The sequence below is a fragment of the Hypanus sabinus genome, chromosome 4, assembly GCF_030144855.1.
Source record: "Hypanus sabinus isolate sHypSab1 chromosome 4, sHypSab1.hap1, whole genome shotgun sequence".
NCBI lineage: Eukaryota > Metazoa > Chordata > Chondrichthyes > Myliobatiformes > Dasyatidae > Hypanus > Hypanus sabinus.
Window position 1 is genome coordinate 130,691,600 of NC_082709.1, and position 15,661 is coordinate 130,707,260.

Consider the following 15,661-nt stretch of genomic DNA (forward strand, 5'->3'; position numbering starts at 1 on the left):
CTGTTCTCCGTTTTTATTTTCATTATGTAGCGGTGCGCTACACGCAGCGCTAAAATTACGACACGGAGTCGGTAACTGCAGTCGAAGGAAAAAACTTTATTCGTAATCCTCGGCCTCACTTTTAAGCCTCCCTCAACCTGCCCCCCCGTGGCGCAGAGGCTCCAAAGCTCTGTGCTCGCAAACCCCCGTAGGCTATCTAATTGTGAGCCGGTTCGGATGTGCCAGGAAATGGGTCGCCACAATTAGGTCAATCTCACTAAACTGTGCGCAGGACAGTTTGATTCACATTGATTATGTTATGCGTGCAGTGGTCAAATATCAGTTGTCTGTTTCCAGACGGTGCAGCGAACTCTGCACAGTTTGATCCTGAAGGATGCATCTGGGTATGCACAGCTAGGTAAGCGCAGTCGGATCCCGGCAGATAAGGCTGAATGAGCACAGTCTGATCCCAGAAGTTAAGGCTGGCTGCGCACTGTGCATTGCGCCTGACAGTGGGCGCCCTCTATCGCTCCAGCTGCTCGCAGTGGGTGGGAACCCGGGCTGGACTTTATAAATGAGCCCGCAGCCTCGGAGCCGTTGCTGTGTGCCGGAAAGCGGCCGCGATGTCTTCAGCCCGCGCCCACGTGTGCCAGTGCAAGAACGGCAGGGGTCTGAGCAGCATCCTGTACAAGCTCCTGAAGGACGAGGGTCAGGAGCTCCCGCAAGGGCACCTGTCGCCTACTGCTCCGTCTGCAGTCGCGGCCAAGGTATGTGCCTGCAGCGCCAGACGGAGAGTGGTGCTCAAGTGCCCTCACGTTACCTGTGCCGAAGCGTCGGCGGTGCTGGCCAAGACACTGACATTTATAAAGAATGTGCCCTGCTTCCAGGCGTTGCCCAGCGCCGACCAGCTCGCCTTGTTGCGGAGGGGCTGGGCGCCCCTCCTCGTTCTGGGACTGGCACAGGACAAAGTCGATTTCGAAACTGTGGAAACCAACGAGGCGAGTATTCTACACATGATTTTAACCAACGGACCTGCGAACAGCCACAAAGAGAGCGGCGAAAATCACTCACCGTCAGCGGCTGAGATCCAGACCATCAAAAGGTTTCTGATGAAGTGCTGGAGCCTGGACATCAGCCCCAAAGAATATGCTTACCTGAAAGGGACCCTTCTGTTTAATCCAGGTCAGTACTTCTGCAAATGAATACAGAGGAAATGGGAAATGCTTTGCGATCTTGCAAACTCCAATGAATCACTGAGACCAGTGGGATTAATATCGGCAGTGTAATCTCTTGCTCTGTTTCCCTTCAGCCCATTCAGACTCTAGTTGTAGGACCAGCAATTTTGACAGGGTAGTACTCTTTAATTATCACCCTAGTATGTGTGTGTCAAGTGTCCAGAGAGACTTTGGAACTCATTGTCTTCTGTATTAGACTACAATTGAGCCGAATCTGAAACTTCAGTTTTGTTTAAAATGTGTTCGGGTGGCCCTTAACTCAAAAAATTATTCTGGAATAGAACAAAAACGTTAAATGTTCCTAAATTAGCTTTCAGTTGTTTACAGGAATTCTGGGAGAGAGGTTCTGCATATCTATGCCCCGATGATGTGTCTGTATTTACCAAGGACACCACAGGTAGCTCACGGCACTTAGTATATCGGGAAGGCTCTGAGGTTGAATGATCACATTGAGAGTCCTTGATGCAAACAGAAATTGATAATCTAGCTACTAGTCTTTGACTTTATAACTACAATGGGAATGTGACATGAAGTACCAATATTGTGCTCTGAAACAAAATAAATAAATGTGATTTGCTTCACCAAAGAATTCTCTATACTTCCATTGTGGCTGTAAACCTCTTTTCAAATCTCAAGTGGATATTTCTGTATGACTACTGCTTGATTTTAATCTGGCTGCTCAGATGTTACATACTCTGAATGTATCTGTTACCCATTCAAACTTCTTTACCTTTCCTCCTTCAGGAAAACAAAATTAACCCATTTGGAAAACATCTCTTATCAGCACTTCTGAGACTGGGTACTCGGTAGTGATATCATAAGTCTAAAAGTTCAAAGTAAAATTTATTATCGGAGAATTTGCATGTCGCCACAAACAACCCTGAGATTCTTTCTCTGTGTCCATACTTAGCAAATCTATAGACCAGTAACTGTATACAGGATCTGTAAATTGTAAATAAACTGTGCAAATGTAGATTATAAATAAATAATAGCAATAAATAATGAACATGAAATAATAAGAGTCCTTAAATGAGTATAGTTACCCTCTGTTCAAGAGCTTGATGGTTAAGGGCTCTTTTCCACGAATGCTGCCTGGCGTGCTGAGTTCCTCCAGTGTTTTGTGTGTGTTGCTTGGATTTCCAGCATCTGCAAATTTTCTCTTGTTTGTTAAGGGGTAGTAACTGCTCTTGAACCTGGTGGTGTGAGTCCTGAGGCACCTGTACTTTTTAAACTCAGAGGAGTTTGTTCATTCATCTGTGTTTTGATTGTCTTCCAGCTGCTCAAGTTCTTTTCAATATTTAGTAACTCAAAGGAGTTCTCACAATAATAGTCTATCCAAGGTGGCATTATTGGTGGCCAAGCCATTTGATTCATGTACTGATGAAGATCTCAGCCTGAAACTTTGACTGATTATTCATTTCAATAGATGCTGCCTGACATGTTGCGTTCCTCCAGCATTTTGTATTGCTTGATTCTGTACCTGCCTTCTTTATTAATACTGTACACTGTAGATATGGTACACACCACTGGCAGAATGCCTGGCAGTAACAAGATGAATGATTGGAGCTCCCTCTTCCATTTACAAAGTCCAGAGCCTCAATGTCAGGAGAACATCTTCACTTCAAGTAAAAAAGGAAGATTCTGGATTTCTGAAATTAAACAGAAAACCGTTGGTTACACACACAAAGTGCTGGAGGAACTGATCAGGTCAGGCAGCATCTATGCAGGGGTATAAAGAGTTAACGTTTTGGAATGAGAACTTTCATCAGAGCTGGAAAGGAACAAGGAAGAAGCCACAATAAGAAGGTAGGTGGGTGGGCGAAGGGGGATGAAGTAAGAGGCTGAGAAATGAATATGTTGGAAATACTCAGCAGGTCAGCTGACGTGAACGGAAAGAAAACCAGAGTGAATGTTTCTGTCCAAAGACTGTTCAATCTAGTGTGCTATTGTTATAATAATCCCTTTTATTATTTATTATTACTATTCATTTCTCCATTTTGTTGTCTGGCCTGCTGAATGTTACCAGCATTTTCAATCTTTGCAAGTTTCCCATCATTTAAAACATCGTCCTTACTTGGAAATATCATTAGTTTAACAGTTGCTGGGTAATAGGGAAATAAGTGATGGAATGGGACCAAGGGTATTAACCTGAGAGACAGCATACACTTAGTAGGCCAAATGGCCTCCAGTAATGTCACAATAAAATTTTAAAAAATATATGAGTTGAGATAAAGAGTCTCCTTTAATTCTTTATAGTAGGCAATATATCTTACGAACAGACATAGAACCATTACCAGACATAATTTTTTGGTGAGTGATTAAAAGTCACAGGCCAGAAATGGAGAAAGACAAGTATTCCAGAAGGTTTCAAGGCTGGGGGCAGTAGCAGAGTTGGGGAGAAATGAGATAACTGAAGGATGGAAAAACAAGTCTCAGAATTTTAAAGTAGCATGCAATGATTAACCAAAAATAGGGACCACATGAGATTTAACACACAGTCAGGCAGAAGATGTCCTCAAGCTTCTGGTGGTTAGAACAAGTCACAAGTGTGAAATTAGCAATTAATACTCTCACTCAATATCAGCAAGACCAAGGAGTTGATTATCGACTTCAGGAGGAGGAAACCAGAAGTCACTGGAGGATCAGAGGTTGGTGAGGGTCAGCTAATTTAAATTCTTCAGTGATACCATTTGGAGGACCTGTCCTGGGCCCAGCGTATAAGTGCCATTACAAAGAAAGCACACCTCTATTTCCTTAGTTTCTCAAGATTCAGAATGATACTTAAACCATTGACAAACTTCTATAGGTATGTGCTGGAGAGTACACAGTATTGACTAGCTGCATCACAGCCTGGTAGGGAAACATCAATGACCTTGAACAGAAAATTGTACCAAAAGTCATGGATACGGCCCAGTCCATCACTGGTAAAGCCCTCCCAACCACTGAGCACATCCACATGATGTGTTGTCACAGGAACGCAGGTTATTGTCACATCATCAGGGATCCCCACCACCCAGGTCATTCACATTGTTGCTACCAGAAGGAAGAAGATAAAGGAACCTCAAGACTCACACCACTAGGTTGAGGAACAGTTACTAACCCTCAGCCATCAGGCTCTGAATCAAAGGGAATAACTTCACTCTACTTCACTTGCCCCAGCATTGAAATGTTCTCGCAACCTATGGACTCACTTTCAAGGACTCATCATCTCATTTTTTCAATATTTGTTGCTCATTTATTTATTATTATTATTATTATTATTATTTCTTTCTTTTTTGCACAATTTGTTGTCTTTTGCACACTGGTTGAAAACCCACATTGGTGCAGTCTTACACTGACTATTATGGCTATTTTTCTATTGTGGATTTACTGAGCATACTCAGAAGAAAATGAAGTTTGTAAATGGTGACATATAAGTACTTCAATAATAAATTTACATTGAGCTTTGACATTTGAACTTTAATACCTTATCAGTACAGAGAAAGTGATGGTAAATATGTACATCAATTAAAATTTAAGATTCAAGAATGTTTAATGTCATTTCTTGTACACAAGTGTAAAGGATAAGTAAATAATTGTTACTCCAGATCTGATGCAGCTTAAAAGAAACACAAAAAGGTAAAGAACAATGTTATAAAAAAAGACACTTGCATCATACACCAAGGTGCTCCTTCAGTTACCTGATGAGGTAACCGTAGCCTTTCACCAGGAGCTGATGTCGTCAGGTGGTGCCCAACCTTCATGGAGTGTTTCGACCCTTAACCACTACACTCTCCAGTTGGCATGTCAGCAGTAGTGGCCAAGTCACTGGCCATCTGCTCCTGACTTCCAGCTCAAGTCCTCTCACCTGCTCCATATCTAGCAAGAGGCTCCTTCTGCTTCCTCCTTCATCCTGTAAGCTGTTTGGTTCGTTCTTTTCATCAAGGCTGAGTGCAGACAGAGATCTTCATGCTGACCTTGCTGGGAACCTTCTACAACCAATCTTCATGGGGAACAGCCACACCTGTCATCCTTTGTCCCTACACTCCTGGACTAAGGACTGGTACTTCAGGGCCTTCCTCTTGTGAGTTTCCTCGCATCCTTCCTCCCATGGTACTGTGAGCTCCACCAGGGTGATTTTCTTGACTTTGGTGGACCATAGTATGATGTCTGGTTGAAGTGTGGATTGCACCACATCTGGGGACTGCAGGTTTCTCTCTACATTGACCCTCATTTCCCGTGATTTGGCAGTTTGCGGCATATTGGATTCAGGTCTCTTTGATATGACTGGCATGGCCCTCTCCTTGGTGAAAATGACTGCCCTGTTTGCCTCTCTGCCAGCTGCTCTCTTTTTACACCTCCTCTTCTCTAGTGTGTCAGCAAGGGGCAGGAGGACCTTGTGGTGGTGCCACCTATATCATCCTGTGTTAGAACCTTTTCGCATCCTGACAGTATGTGTGCTAGTGAACCCCACTGACCACAAAGCTTGCAGTTAGGGTCCTCTGTCAGCCCCATGTGTGCGGCTGTGATTGTGTAGGGAGAGTGCCATACACGGAGCGCAGAAGAGCTCCAATCTCCAAAGCTCTACATAAGTGATCTTTTGCTTGGGAAGATCCTATTTCATCTAGGCTCCCTGTGTCCCCAACTCTACTGCCTTCGATACTCGTGTTTGTCCTCACAGTTCCAGACCTCTGCCTGGACCATGTCATGCCTGTTCCTTGCACTAGGAAGAGTGCAGGGTTGAGACTTGGCCATCCCAGGTGTGGGTTGCTGATGATGTCTCTCAATTGCAGGGTGCTCACTGCCTGGTCTGTGTCCGAGTTGGCAGCCCACTTTCAGTTGCCTTTGTTGTGACTCTTACTTGGTCTATTAGCTTCTCATTGGAGCCTCTCAGTGTTAACACAACTCTACAGTTTTCCACTTGAACTCCTCCACTACTGATGACAATGGGAGCTGTAGCTGGCCTGATCTCACGTAGAGCCCCACTGAAGAAAAGCTTGCGGGGGGGGGGGAGGGGTGGAATCCCCAGCCACCTCCGCAGGTGCTTGTTGACTTTCCTTTTGATGCCTTCCACAGAGGTCATGGGGAACAGCCCGAGCAGCTTCGTTGGAAGACCATGTTGATACAACTATGTCTTAAATTTACCAGGGAATCCAGTTTTGTCAATCTTCTTCAGCCACTCTTCAGTCTGTTGTGCATTGTCGGTGATGTTGTCGTTATTGCTGAATTAAGCTACTTTCCAAGACACATTACTGGGTGTCCTCTATGGATGGGATGACTTCTTCACTGTACTTGAAGACTAACCTTGCTGGTAACCTTGCTCTTTTTGAGCATCATGCATCAAGCTTTGAAGGTCATCCTAGCCCAAGGTTCCCAATACCCATCTTGCTTGGACATGGGTTACAGTGGTCCATGAACTCCCATGTTACTGGTTGTCAGATGCCGGGCTTCAAAATTGGGCCTCGGGTTATGTCTGCTGCTGCTGATATGAGGAAGTTCATACCTGTGACAAAAAAAAAAAATAGGGGAGATGATACAGCTGGTTGGATTCCATTTTTGGAGGTATTGCCACCTGGTTGTAAAGTGGGCTGAAGTGACGCGTAGCTTGAATCCTCCTAGGTAGCTGGTGATCATGTCTCGCTTTACAGGTGGGATCTGGCAGTGGTCCGGGTCATGTGGAATTGATCCATAGGCATTGGCTAGGTCTTATCAGACAACTGTTGGCTCTCCTTTGCCTGGCCTCGCAGATCAATTGGCTGATTATTCAGGCGTGTTCAAGGCACCCAGAAAAACCGGGGATGCCTCTTTTCTGAATGAATGTGTTGATTTAGTGGTTCTCCATTAAGCAGGTAAATATAAACACAAGTTAGGTTATATACGTAGGTTGATTGTATATTGATATATTGATGCTTGGTTGTACATAAGGTGACTGACAGGAAACAATAAAGTAGTGGTGGTGGTGTTGATCAGCCTTGCTGCTTGGGGAAAGTAACTTTTTGAGTCTAGTGATCCTAGTGTGGATGTTGTGTATTCTCCTCCCCGATGGAGCGGGACAGATGGAGCGTGTGTAGGATGGGTAAGATCCTTCTTAATGTTACTGGCCCTTTTCCGGCATCTTTCCATATAGATGTCCTGGATAGCAGGTGGGCTGTTGCTGGAGGTTTGCTGGGCAGTTTTGACTAACTGTTATAGAGCCTTCCTGTCTGTCGCAGTGCAATTTCCACACCGAGTAGTGATGCGGCTTGTCCGGATGCTTTCTACTGAGCATCTGTAGGATGACATGAATGTGGATGTGTAAAGTTCATCTCGCTTCAGCCTCCTCAGAAACAAGAGACATTGACGAGCTTCTGTGACTCTGCAGGATGTGTTCTGGCACCATGAGAAGTTGTGTGTGATAAGCACTGTCACGAGTTTCTGTGCCACCAATATAAAGGGGTGTGAGAGTGGTGTTGAGTGGAGTTTTCTTGAAGGTTATAACCATTTCCTTTGTCTTGTTGATGTTAATGAAGAGGTTTTTTTGGCTGGCACCAGGCCTCGAGATCTTCCCCCTCCCCTCAGTAGGCTGTCTCATCATTGTTGATGATGAGCCCCACCACTGTTGTGTCATCAGCAAACTTGACAATGTAATTGTTCGGGTGTTTGGCTGTGCAGTCATTTGTGAGCAAAGTGTACAGCAATGGGTTCAGCAATTAAATTACTGGTTTAATATTTAGAACAACAGGAAGATTCTGACATTGAATTGAAAATGTTTCTGTTCAAAGACTCTTCCACTTTCTGTGTTATTATTACAATCCCTTTCATTAGTTTATTACTATAATAAAATAATAATCTGTGTCCTGATGAAGGGTCTTGGCCCAAGATATCAATGGTTTATTCCTCTCCATAGATGCTCCCTGACCTTCTGCGGTCCTGCAGCACTTGTATGTGTTGTTGATGTTAATGATTTGTTAGGTAGGGGTGTTGCTCCTCAGAACTTGAGTCGTTATCCAGTGATCACTTCAGAGGTGTGGCTCACGGAAACTTCATAGATAACGGCTGCATAGTTGAGAGCTCAGGCAGCAAAATAACAGAGGTAGGGGGTGTACCTGTGGTGAGAAGAGATGGTTGTTTTGGTAGCGAGGATATATAGTCTAAATCTTACTCAAAGGTCTATGTAACATCAGAAATGGTAATCATCTGGTTCAATTCCATACATTCACAGAGATAATGCAAATGAATCAATTTGAATGTTTGCTGTCAGGAAAAAACACATTTAATTCCCAAATTACTGCAGGTTGATTTGGTATCTAAAACCTCTTCCAATAAAAATATATCTATTTTAGTTTTAGAATTTCAGTCACCCTTTTTACTCAACGGATCTTTTCTGAGCAGACATCTTTCGAACAGACTTTCTGGCAATAACGTTGACAGTGAAATGAGGGGTAAGTACAAAACTGCCTGTATCAATCAAGGTGGTTTCAGGTGTCTGTGCTGTGACTAACTGGGGTCATCATGTCCCCAACAGTTCCCGAGTGCACACTTCTGATTTTTGATGCACACATTATTTTTAAATGACTATCTAGTTGTAAGTTCAGAATGGCTCTATTGTTGAGCAGACTCATTGTACTTCACGGGGTTAAGGCACAGAAAGGAGCCATTGTTCTCGCTGTTGAGTAGGATCTCCTGTTTCAGTCTCATTCCCTTCCTTTTGCTCCAGCTTTTCCATTAAAATTCTTCTCCTGTTTTATTTTAAATGATGCTATAAAGTTTGGGTCAGTGAGCTTGTGGAACCAATAGAGTGGAAATCTCTCTGGGAAAAATGTCCATTAAGTTCCCCCTTTGTTCTTCTTGTAGAAGATTATGATTTTATCCAAATTTCCAGCAGCTGGAAACATTTATCTTTTCATCATTTTGAAAACCTCAAATGGGCACTGCCTTATTAGTGTTTTTTTTTCTGATAGAAAAGTCTATAATTATTCAGTTCTTTCACATCAACAATAACTTCTCATTACTGGTATCGTCTGATGATTTTTTTTATTGTATCCATTCAATACCACTGGTGTCCTTTATTTATGACTTGCTTAGTATTGTATGCTCTACCTGTGTGCCAACCAATGTATTAAACAAACTCAGTCTTACTTTCCTGGTTTTAAGTCAATGTCCCAAGAAGAAGAACAAATCTGAATACCTTGTGTTTTCATATGTGCTTCATATTCAGTCCTTGCTCATGACGTCCCTAAATCCTGAGAAGTGAAAAGAAACTTACTGTTTATTGCTTGTCGTTCAAATCTTGCACAGATTCCAATCCAATAAGGACATTGTTGCTTGATATAATTTCCAATTTAGCCAGTGATTAATCCATAGTTGTGTATATGACGTGCGCTGCATGTTCAACTCTCTGGACTGGTGTCAGATATTATGAGGTTCCAAACTAAATGAGAACAACCACTATTTACTTTATACTTAATGCCAGGGTGTTCCTTTTAAACTAATTTATATTGCGTTCTGAAAACAATTCCTCAAGTCACACGTCACAATGCAACTATGGGGTTTACCACTTAGAAAGAGACATTCAACCTTGATGTACCTGTACAGATTAATGGCCAGAATTAAATCTTGTACCCTGATGACTTCATTCTCTTTTCTCTACCTTAAGTACTGATTCACCTTTCTCTTAAAAAGTGAAATAGTTGTTGTCTTATCCTTTTATCCCAGCAGCAAGCATTGTCTGTTCTCCTTCTTCACATTTTTAGTGACAACAGAGGTTCATATTTGCTCATATCTAATCTCTGTGAACAAAGGACATACCTCTTCATTTATTCTATTAATACTCATTGAATGGTAAATAACTATTAAACTTCCTTTATTCTCTTTTTTCGAATATCTGCACTTAACCTGTTACGGTTGAGGCTTGCTTTTATAACATGCAGCTGAGCATTATTGAATGCATTGTTTAACTGTTAAAGTGATAATAATGACACGTATTTCCAGTTTTACTGGTGACATAGATCATGTGACCCACTGAATCTATACCAGAGTATTTCAGACTCAATCCCTCAAGATTTGAACATAACCTCAGCATCCGGGAGAGTAGATTTAGGATGAACAATTAGGAGGAACTGCTTTTCGCAGAGAGTGGTGATGTGGAATCCTCTGCCCAATGAAGCAGTGGAGTCCACCTCAGTAAATATATTTAAGACAAGGTTGGATAGATTTTTGCATAGTAGAGGAATGAAGGGTTATGGGGAAAAGGCAGGTAGATGGAGATGAATCCATGGTGAGATCAGCCATGATATTATTGAATGGTGGAGCAGGCTTGATGGGCCAGATGGTCTCCTGCTCCTATTTCTTATGTTCTTATGTCTCACTACCCTCTCTATTTCCCTGCAACCTGTTTTCTCACAGGTGCCCATTAATGCCTTTTTGATTCTACCACCAGCTAATTACAATCAATGAAATGTATGGTGTCCAATAAACTGACCAAGCAACATATCTTTGGGATAATACTAGTGTTGTTATTTAAATCTGGGATCTCCTTATTGCAACAAATATGAAACTGTTGAATCAGATATTTACTTTCGGTCAAGTCTGTTGAAAGTTTATGTCGGTTAACGCTAGCCCAAATTGCATGTTGACATTTTGCAATTTTCATTTTTAGAGCTTCCAGGACTACACTATGTCGAGTACATTCAGAGTCTTCAGCAAGAGGCACATCAAGCTCTCAAAGAATACGTGAAAAGCATTTACAAAGATGATCAGAGTCGTTTTTTCAACCTCATCATTACACTTTCTATGCTTCGCTGCATTAGTGCAGGTGTCATTGCTGAACTGTTTTTCAGACCTATTGGTAATGTCGATATAGATGGCAAGTTGCTTGACATGCTGTGTGTTGACAGCAAAGTTCAAGCTACTAAGCAAATCAGTACATAGTAAATGCTGAGTTGCTCGATAAAAGACCATGTAAATTATTTGTGTTTTTTGCAAAAGGTATTTTTGTAAATTATATTGTAGATTGGTATTCTTGCACTTAATTTGATTTGCTGTAAATAAATCCAGCAGGTATGATATCTATTGAAATTGATTGAGCTCTTGTAGACTTGCTTAACTTTTGGTTGTGACAAGTTATTTCTTTCTATCAATACAGGAATATGTGATGTTTTGTAATATTACTTTCCCAGCTCCTGGTTATTTTCTGTAGCTATTATCTATCTTATAGGCAGTACAACAATCCTTGACCATGATCTTGATCCTTCATTTCTGAATCTCACGAATGAAGTTATTGTGTAAGAAGATAATGGACAGCTGTCAGAGAATAACCTGGTGTTCTTCCAGCTGTTTGATTAATCATTTTCCATACACTAAAGAAGAATAACTACACTATAGGTGTATTTTATGACCTTGAGGTGTGCAAAGTCAGTTACATAGATTTTAAAATATGGAAACAGACCAGGCATGCCATTTGGTTCATGTTGGTAACAAGGGCTGAATTCATTTAATCCTATTACCACATAAATTTCCATGCCTCACTAACTTTTAAATTGCAGAATGTGTTGTTTTGAGAAACACACCACTTTCATTGTAGAATGTGCAATTCAGAGTGCATCAAACCAAATTGTATTCATTTGTATTTTCTATGCATTGTCTGGAAGGAAAATCTGACCACAATAGAAAGAAAGTAGGGGAATTAAGGGTTACGGGGAAAAGGCAGGTAGGTGGAGATGAGTCCATGGTCAGATCTGCCATGATCTTATTGAATGGCGGAGCAGGCTCGATGGGCCTGCTCCTATTTCATATGTTCATAATGTTCTTAAAACCATAACCATCTCAGAATGGAACATTCAAATTTATTTTATATTCATCAGAATATCAAGGTTTTAATCTAAAATAGAACACCTTAATCAAAACAGAAGTCCTAACATTGAGGTGCTCCCCAACACTAAACTTCCAAAGATTAAATTATATCATTCAATCACATTGCATCTTTGACCTTCTGTTTCACAGGGATAGTTCTGGATTTCATATGATAGCAGAAAATACACACTGGTAAATATGCAGCTCGTTATCTCTTACCATATTTATTTGATTCTAAGACTTGGTAAAAGTCATATTCAAGAAGTAGACCCACAAGCAGTTAACAAGAATCAGTTTTGCAATGATAATTACCATTTTAGGACTAAGGTGTCTACATTATAAAAAGGAACTAATTTGAGCTATTTTTCATGTCCCGCTCATTTGATAGAATGATCCAGAACTAATCTCTCTGGCCAGCTTGCATCCTGTACCTCATTATTTTACTTTACTTTGAATATTTTCCTTTTTTGATTAATCCATCACAATAGTCTTTGCCTCAGAAATTACTCCAGGTAAAACATCTCCACAGCCCTGTGTTCAAAATCATTTCTCCAAAGCACTAACTCTAATTCTCTGCAAATGCACTGACCGCACAGAAAAATAACCAATATCCTTTATAGTCTATGCTAAGAAAATTCTCAATGTGTACATTTATATTAAATAAATATTTACTTAGACTTCTCTGCACTAGTAAGAATAATCTGCAGATCTTCCACATAATAATTTTCCATCTTTTGAAACACCCAAACGAAAAGGACATGTTTTTCTTTTGTTTCAACAACTTTACTTTCAATGCCTACCTTCAGTACCTGAGGGCTGCCACGTTTACATCCCACAATTCCTCTCCCTCCACACGTGTGCATACACTTGCATAACAGGGAGATTGCGCATGTGTACGAAATATTTACATAGTCCAAATGAACAGAACTCAACAATCTCCCATCATTTTTATATATTATATTAAAAATAAAGTACGAAAAAAAATTAAGTCAATTCAAATGTCCATTAGGATATGGGATTAGTTCTAATGCTTGAAGTTAGTACAATTCTTAAGGTAGTAAATGTCTTCACTAAGTACCTTTAACAGCACAAGAGCTGGAGCTGCTTTCTTAGTGAGACGGTCAGCTATTTTTTCCTTTGTAGTTGACCATAGCACGTGATGAATTTTCTGTGCTTGGACAAGTTCTTTGATGCTGCTTATCTCTAGGCGAAGCCTCTTCTCTGTAACTGCCTTGGTGGATTCGATGGCATTAACCAAAGAGTAGTTGGCTGTGACATGTTACTTGTAGACTGTCCTTCCTTGGGTCATGATGGAAAATCTCAGAATAGAGTGTGGCCAGCAAAACTGCATTGTTAATACCTTCAGACATTACAAGCATTTCTCCTGCCAGTGTACTCAGTACAACTCTTCAGATCATTTTTGACTACCGATAGAGAGGTGAAAATCTTCCCTCTTCTCCCATCAGTTAGAATAAAATGTCCCCTTGAGTACCTCCATCAGGAAGATTTCCAAGTGAAGCATCACTGAAGACAATGAACTATCTTTACCAAGCTGTTGAAGCTTTAAGACTACTTTTTCTGATTGAATTCTGTGCACTATTTTATTTGCCTAATGTAAAGTTTGTACTGTGGCATTTTTTGTGCTGGATGCCAAGTTGCAGGCATCAAACATGATGTCAGCTCTGCTCTGCGTTTTCACCCACGGAGTCTGACCTATCTTTGTCCCACGTTGTCCCACTTCATCTTCACTAAGGGGTGCATCCTGTTGTGTGGCATGTGAGAATTCCATGCAGATTGTCTGAAGTTTCCTGATGCAGCTTTCTTGGTGCAATTGTACTGTTCCGTCAACAGAAAGGAGGTCTATCCCTACTCAGCAGAATCCGTCATGTTCCTCCTGTCCAACCTGAAAGGCTGACTTTAGCTGAGAGATAACTGTTATGGCGGTTTTCTGAGCCTCCACATATGGTCAGCTACATGATAGGCAAGTATTCCAGTCACATTATATCTTGGAATCTTGCCAGTAAAAAACAGCTGGATCCACTTGTGACATCTTTCCACTTGTTTTCAACATTATTTCCTTGACCTTATTATACCCGCAGAGTGATGCATCTGCTAGACCATACACACACTTAGTGAATTTCCACAGTGTTCCTTCGCTTCTGGCTTGAGGAAGGGTGTTGAATGTAAAAATCACATGACAACCCCATTCTCAGTAAAAATGCGGATTTTATGTCCATGTAATGGGCTTGCCACTGCTTATGACGTATCAGTGAGAGAAATAGTTGGAGAGACTCTGATGGACATGCTGGTGATTTTTTTTTTCACAGTTCTATGATCAGTTCCTCAAAACCTCTAGCCACCAGACATGCTTTTGGTATAATTCCTGTTGGGGTTTCTTTCAGGGTGCACACCCGTCTTCTGGACTTGTGGTGAATGTCTTTTCCTTCCTCAAACACTCCATATTTCTCCAACTTCTGATTTCACCCTGGTTTGCAGAATCAAACAACACCTCTTTAGTTACTAGGACATCTTCATCTTGATGCTTCTCAGCCTTATCTACACTTGGTTCAATATGAAATGTATCTACACATGATATATCTACTGACCCTGCAGTGCCAGTGACCATGACTGGTTCTAGGTAATTCAATTTGTACCAACGTTTGTTTCTCCCAGTGGCTTTGCCTGCTTGTCCTAAGACTTCAGCTTTGTATGAGATACCAGTGTTTTTGTCTACACACCTCAAGTTTGTCCTGATTGAAGTCTGAAACTTCCATGTTATCTTTGCACTTGTGATAATTTCTGTTCAGGCAGGTCTATTGAATTCTCAACTGCACTCTCTGTGCCCTTGCTAAGCAACTCTGTTGGGCCTTTAGTTGCACTCTTCCTTGTCTGTGCTATGTGACGGTGTGTTAGGTAAGAGCTTTTCAATATTTGTGTCATTCTCCATGGAGTTCTGATGGTCTTCAGTATATGCTATATGTAGTCTGGAATGATGCACTCTTATATATGTACTTCCATGTCTCACAAATACCACAACTCCATCCAGACCAATGACAACTCCAGGACCTTTCCATTCTGTACGGTCTAAACTTTGTCCCTGTGTCATATTTGTCATTTGTAGGATGGACCTGTGCCCTCAGTGCTCTTTGAATTCTTTCTGAACACTCTGCTTCAGTAAAAACCTTCATTGATGTATGTAGTGCTGAAATATGTTTCTCAGCCCACTCACTCCTTGTCGCACCCATCACTCAGCAGGTATCAATCAGCAAAGGGAAGGTTTGGATTCTTGTGGAACACCAATTGTTACGGGCTACAGCCATGTACATTGTGCATGATATTCTTCACCATAAGTGCCCAGTCCAGGGCTGTGTTCCAATCGCAGCCATTGCTTTTCTTTACCTTCAGCATTATTTCAGCGTTTAATTGTGTTACGCCAGTACTCCATGACTCCATGACTATATGTCTTTGTTTCAATATTAAAGTTCTCTGCTATATCTGCTATTATAAAATTCACCACCATTATCACTCAATATTTTACCAGGTGGGCCATGCACACTTATCCAGGAATGGATGAAGTTTTTTTTTACTATTTTTGAGGGTCTCCTTGTATTTGCAATGCTACCAGTACTGAAAAGTGT

The 15,661-nt window shown here is 41.3% G+C and overlaps 1 protein-coding gene across 3 annotated transcripts in view; it reads left to right on the forward strand.

The window, feature by feature from the left end:
- The first annotated feature begins 273 nt into the window (after nucleotides 1-273).
- Nucleotides 274-15,661, forward strand: part of nr0b1 (nuclear receptor subfamily 0, group B, member 1) — a 28,944-nt gene continuing 13,556 nt past the window's right edge. Inside the window, exons 1-3 of one of the 3 annotated variants that reach the window (XM_059966171.1) lie at nucleotides 274-1,161; nucleotides 8,516-8,614; nucleotides 10,831-10,986. In XM_059966171.1, the coding sequence (XP_059822154.1) occupies nucleotides 603-1,161; nucleotides 8,516-8,614; nucleotides 10,831-10,986 (814 nt within the window). In that variant the 5' untranslated portion in view covers nucleotides 274-602. Of the gene's footprint in view, nucleotides 1,162-8,515; nucleotides 8,615-10,830; nucleotides 11,223-15,661 lie in introns of those variants that run through there. The other 2 variants (XM_059966170.1, XM_059966172.1) reach the window with 2 other exon arrangements.